The 1,932-nt window shown below is 49.9% G+C and overlaps 1 protein-coding gene across 1 annotated transcript in view; it reads left to right on the forward strand.

The window, feature by feature from the left end:
• ATP13A5 (ATPase 13A5) overlaps positions 1–1,932 on the forward strand; it is a 138,978-nt gene that overhangs the window by 72,532 nt on the left and 64,514 nt on the right. Inside the window, exon 12 of the mRNA XM_045287560.1 lies at positions 1,153–1,341. Within this exon, the coding sequence (XP_045143495.1) occupies positions 1,153–1,341 (189 nt within the window). The remainder of the gene's footprint in view (positions 1–1,152; positions 1,342–1,932) is intronic.

The raw sequence follows: 1,932 nt of genomic DNA on the forward strand, positions 1-1,932 counted from the left end.
CATCGAGTCTCTTCCGACTCAGCCATCTACAGCGCAGCGTGGGGCTGCCCTGTGAGTTTCTGAGACAGTCACTCTGCATGGGAGTAGAAAGCTTTGTGTTTCTCCTGCGGAGCAGCTGGTGGGCTTGAACTGCTGACCTTGCAGTTAGCAGGCCATATCCCACCCATGAAGCCACATGGGCTTGTGAGTGGTGGATGTATGTTGCTACGATGCTGACCAGGTTTCACTGGAACTTCTAGGTAAGATAGACTGGTTGGGGTGGGCCGGGTGGGGGGAGGCCTGGTAATCCTCTTCTGAAAATCAGCCAATGAAATTCTTATCCTTACCCAGTTTCCTTAGCCCTCAGGGCTAAATATTGGTCTGCGTGTCTGAACGAGGAGAAGTGACAATGAAGTGAACTAGGAGGACTCTTCCATGACATATGTTTATTTCAAACATCTGGGAAGAAAAGAAAGAAAGAAAATCTGACAGTCCACTGTGGTGGAAGAGTCAGTAGATCAAGGCAATGGGACAGGACTGAGAAATATCTTGCTCCATTATGCATGAGCCGTCAGGAGTCAGGACCCACATGATTGGCAGCTAATAGCAACAATAACTTAGTTAATGATATGTGCTGAGATCTTGGCAGAATATTGTATATACATATAGATTCAGATGGAAGTTTGTGTACTGAGCTAGACTCTGGGGTTGCAAAGACGAGGGAGATCCATACTGCTGGTCTGAAGTTTGTAGGCTAATGGGGGATAGAGATTTACAAACTACCAGTCACTATTAGCAGGCCCATTTGCCAATCACTGTTGAACTAATGTGAGACCTTCTCATCAAAGGCCAGTCTTGGTGTCCCAGGAGTTCAGAGGTTGTGTGGAAGTGAATGCGCAGTGGAGGGATAGAGGAAATGTTAAGAAGACAGTCAGGCAGGGTCAGGTCAGTGTGGCGCTGAGATCAGAGCTCTCCTCTCTTCTGCAGTGGGAAAGAGCGTACTCTCGCAGTAGGCATGGCTGAGGAAGCTTTCCGCCCCACCAAGAGAGCAGACTCACAATGAGTATTCTGAGCTGAGGCCTCCAGGAGGACCATGTCGTTACAGGAGGAAGACTTCAGGTAGGATGGTCACCTGATTTGCTGGGCTAACCTCTGCATCCCTCTCCTTGCCAGGTCCCTTCCAGAGACACGGTGACCATGGCCTTGCTGCTTCTCACCGTGACTGTCCCACCTGTGCTGCCAGCTGCTCTCACCACTGGCATTGTGTATGCACAGAAGAGGCTGAAGGGGAAGAAGATCTTTTGCATCTCTCCACAGAGAATCAACATGTGCGGGCAACTAAACCTCGTGTGCTTTGACAAAGTATGGCCTGAACTTTCCACCCGGGAGCTTAGGTTTGCAGGGCAGCAGAGTGGGGAGGGACCTTGGGGCATGTGAAAGGTCTGGTCATTTGACAGACGGGGCACTGACACCAGCTAGGGCCCACAGTGAGCCCGCAGAGAACACACTCCCAAGTTCCCTTCCTAGTTCCCTTCCTGAGTCCCATAGCCAGGGGCTGACCCTCGCATCATGAGGGTCCTCGCTCTAAAATTTAATATGTTGGTGCTTCAAATTCATTTCTTATTACCACAACTTCTATGACTGGCTGGCTTTTCTTATTTAGTTTACCAAAGGGAAAAAAAAGGAGGCATATTTTGGTTCCTAAAGTGCTTTGTCCAGAGCTCACTGAACACCTTCTTTGTCCAGCTCGGCTGCCTCTTTAAGGAAAGGAGAGTCTGTGTGTGCGGGACCCTTCCTGGTGGATCTCAGGCCCTCCTGGTAGGATCCTACCTTCACCTTGGGCTGGTCGGTTTGGCTCTTTGAGGCCAGTGAGCCTGGCTTGGTCCCTCAATGCCCTCGGTTATTTGAATAACTGGCCAAAACAGCTCTTCGTATCATATTTGGAGCTAACCT

This window comes from Echinops telfairi, unplaced genomic scaffold (genome assembly GCF_000313985.2).
Source record: "Echinops telfairi isolate 266 unplaced genomic scaffold, ASM31398v2 ScPeMD7_17;HRSCAF=63, whole genome shotgun sequence".
NCBI classification, from domain to species: domain Eukaryota; kingdom Metazoa; phylum Chordata; class Mammalia; order Afrosoricida; family Tenrecidae; genus Echinops; species Echinops telfairi.